Source organism: Frankliniella occidentalis, unplaced genomic scaffold, assembly GCF_000697945.3.
Source record: "Frankliniella occidentalis isolate FOCC.00 unplaced genomic scaffold, Focc_3.1 Scaffold10, whole genome shotgun sequence".
Taxonomy (NCBI): domain Eukaryota; kingdom Metazoa; phylum Arthropoda; class Insecta; order Thysanoptera; family Thripidae; genus Frankliniella; species Frankliniella occidentalis.
Genome location: NW_026267140.1, coordinates 1,659,144 through 1,662,189, shown reverse-complemented (window position 1 = coordinate 1,662,189; position 3,046 = coordinate 1,659,144). Strand labels below are relative to the sequence as shown.

Below are 3,046 nucleotides of genomic sequence, written 5' to 3'. Positions count from 1 at the left end.
CCATACCCCTCTCCCCGGGTCCCGTCACCGCGCCGTGAAATATAAAGACTCCCGCGATTTCACGCTCGCTCGCTTTCGTTGTGCAAATCTGTCGTCTCTGTCATCTCAAAGAGGTGGTCGTTCCAAAAGCACGCATGATTTCGGGCGAATATGGGTTGGGTACCTTTTCCTACACAGACAAAAATAACCAGATCTCACCCCCTAACAGGCGTCACGCTCAAGACGTTTACGTTAGGTTTCCACGTGGTTAAGATGTAGGTGAATATTAAGAACCAGCGGGACACCAAAATTCAAAACTCTCTGGATGTGGTCAAAATTGTTGCTGCATAGCCCAAATAGAGTTCGGAGACGGCGAGGCTTGTTAAACTCTCCCATAAATTTCGAATTTTCGTCAATCACCTGTCGAGTCGTATAGTTCCCGTAGGTGCAGTCAGTGGCCACGGGCCCGCAGTACACGAGGTCAAGCCAGGACTCGGACACGGGTGACCCCTTGGCACTCGGACAGCGCACCCCGAGGAACTCGACGGTCGCTCGAACCGATTCCTCAGGGTAGGTGACGATCTCCTTGGGGCCGAGGGACAGTCGCGCACGCGGCCAGAGCACGTCCAGGAGAAACAGCCCTCCAGTCTGGAACAAGCGGCGAACACATTTAATAGCAAATAGAAGCAGAGCATTGAAGAGAGAACTTAGCGAGGCTTGCGATTTGCGGTCCCGGTCCGTCACTCACCTCGTTGGTGGCGGGCAGCGCGGGGTCGAAGGCCATCCTGACTCTGGCGGTGGTATTTCTCGGCGTGCTGCTGGTCGTCGCGGAGGGCGTTGTCGTGGCAGCCGTGGTGGATATCGTGGTGCTCGCCGTGGTGGCCAGGGCCGCCGTCGGTGCGTCCGCCGCCTCCTGCTTCATCTCCGAGCCGCCGCCGACGACCCTGTTGGACGACGCCGTCCTCTCGTCGCTCTCGTTCTCCCCGCTCGACTCGTCGCGGTCCCCCTTCCTGCTGGCCGTCTTCTTGGTCCTGTCGAGCCCCGCCAGCCTGAGGGCGTAGCGGCCGCCGCGCGAGACGAAGCCGCATGGGAAGCGGGCCACGATGGGCTTGAGCGTGGTGGGCAGCGGCGGCGGCCTGCTGGGCGCGGCCGGCGGCGCACTGCCGGTCGCGTTGCCGCGCTCCGCTTCGGGCCGCCAGGTGCTTGTCATCTTGCCCAGCGCCCGGCCCGAGGCCGGCGACACGCTGCCGCCGCCGCTGCGGCTGTAGCCCCGCACCCACTGCAGCCGGCCGCCCGTGTTAGCCGCCGTGCTGGGCGCGTTGGTGGGCACGCTCACTGGCACGGAGCCCTGCACCGTGTACTCTGCAAGAGCAAGCGAGGACGGCACTCAGTGCGTGCGGCAGCCGCCTGTGGACGGCGGCATAGGCAGACCCGCCGGGCAGACGCGCCATGCGGGACTGCCTACCCGCAGGCGCCCGAGGTAGCTCACAGGGCAGCAAATCGGTGGCAAGAGCCCAAGTATTGAGAAGTCAACATTTCGCATAGAAAAATGGCTGTGTCAGAGCAAATTAGAAATGGCAAATTTACCAAATTTACAGCAAAGCGTAATAATTATGTAAGAATTGTTAAAATGCTAGTTGTTCCTTGATAACTGTAAGCTTCAGTTTTCCCTTCAAATCTCCGCGCTCACCTGGAGGGTTGGCGGCCGAGGCCGCGGTGGCGAGCGGCGGGCCGTTGGACACGTGCTCGAGCAGCAGCAGCTGCAAGCGGCGGCCGCGCGCCCACACCGGCAGCTGCCTGATCTCCACGAGCAGGTCCCCGGACAGCGCCAGGTAGGTCTGCGGCCGGCCGGGCCCCGAGCCGATGCCGAGGCCCGGCCCCAAGCCGAGACCGAGGCCGCCGCCAGGGGGGCTGGACACTCGCAGTTGGTACGAGGCCACGGAGCAGAGGCCTGCGGGCAGAGAGGATACAGGTTCGGTTGCTTCTTAGCAAGTTCGTTTCAGTTATAGAATAAGACACTGGGAGAAAAACTTGTAAGGGTTACAGGAAGATTTCCTATGATGTGTGTTGTAGAGTAACACTTTGAAATTGTAAAATTACAAGCACTCTGTTTCGACTTGGAATACACTTACGAGCCAAAAAAATCATCACAGATTTTGAGCCTGGAGACCCCTGGTTGTAACATTTCTAAGATACATGTAAATTGATAAACTAATAATAATATCGGGAGTTCACACTCCAAAAGCTTCAGGCACGAGTACAAACTGTGATAATTTAGAATATTATTTTCATTTTTAATGAGCTAATTGGTATTTTATTGACGAGCAATTGTTTCTTTACGACCCTCATTGTAATTTATGTGTGCCTGTTTGATTTACGACTGCGTTCGTATATGTACTTTTGTATACCTGTAAATCACAATTATGAAAAATATTACAAATTCACGAAGTTGTCTTTCAGAGTGCGTGAAATTTAAGCCTCATGTCTCATACATTTACAGCCTTGTTCTCTCGTCTCGGGTGGTAAACATAACACACGGTACTTCTACGCGGGAGCGCTGGTTACAACTTTACTCCCTCTTCTCTTTCTTACACACTCACACACACAGGAGGGCGAGAGTGTGCGCGCGTCTCTTTCCGAAAGGGATATTACTACAACGTATACGACAGAAAGCCTTCAGGCGGGCAGGTCAGGGGGCGTGGGGCGAAGGGGGGATAGCAATAATGCCAAAGCGGAGAAAAATTGCGGCAGCGCAGCAAAGACTTCTGAAAGCTACTCTTGCGGGGTCGCCTTCCCCTCCGCGCCACATCTGTTGCGCGCCGAATAAAGGTTTACCGCTCAACCAACAGATTGCGCTCCGGTCGCGTCCGGTACTGTAGATTAATTGATTGTGTAAACGTGAGTGTGTATTCTCCCCGGCAGAAAGAAAACACAATACTGCGAGCTGACCAGACGAAATTTATGGCAAATATTTGCAGAGGCGCGGACATTTTTGGAGGAAATAAGAGCCTATCACTTCTGCGAGAGAGAGAGAGAGAGAGAGAGAGAGAGAGAGAGAGAGAGAGAG

At 55.4% G+C, this 3,046-nt stretch overlaps 1 protein-coding gene across 1 annotated transcript in view; it reads right to left on the bottom strand.

The window, feature by feature from the left end:
* The window catches only part of LOC113214894 (uncharacterized), an 86,913-nt gene that overhangs the window by 75,762 nt on the left and 8,105 nt on the right, over positions 1-3,046 (bottom strand). The window contains exons 2-5 of the mRNA XM_052277395.1: positions 2,378-2,387; positions 1,670-1,930; positions 728-1,341; positions 400-627 (exon numbers count right to left, since the gene is read on the bottom strand). Coding sequence (XP_052133355.1) covers positions 400-627; positions 728-1,341; positions 1,670-1,930; positions 2,378-2,387 — 1,113 coding nt within the window. The remainder of the gene's footprint in view (positions 1-399; positions 628-727; positions 1,342-1,669; positions 1,931-2,377; positions 2,388-3,046) is intronic.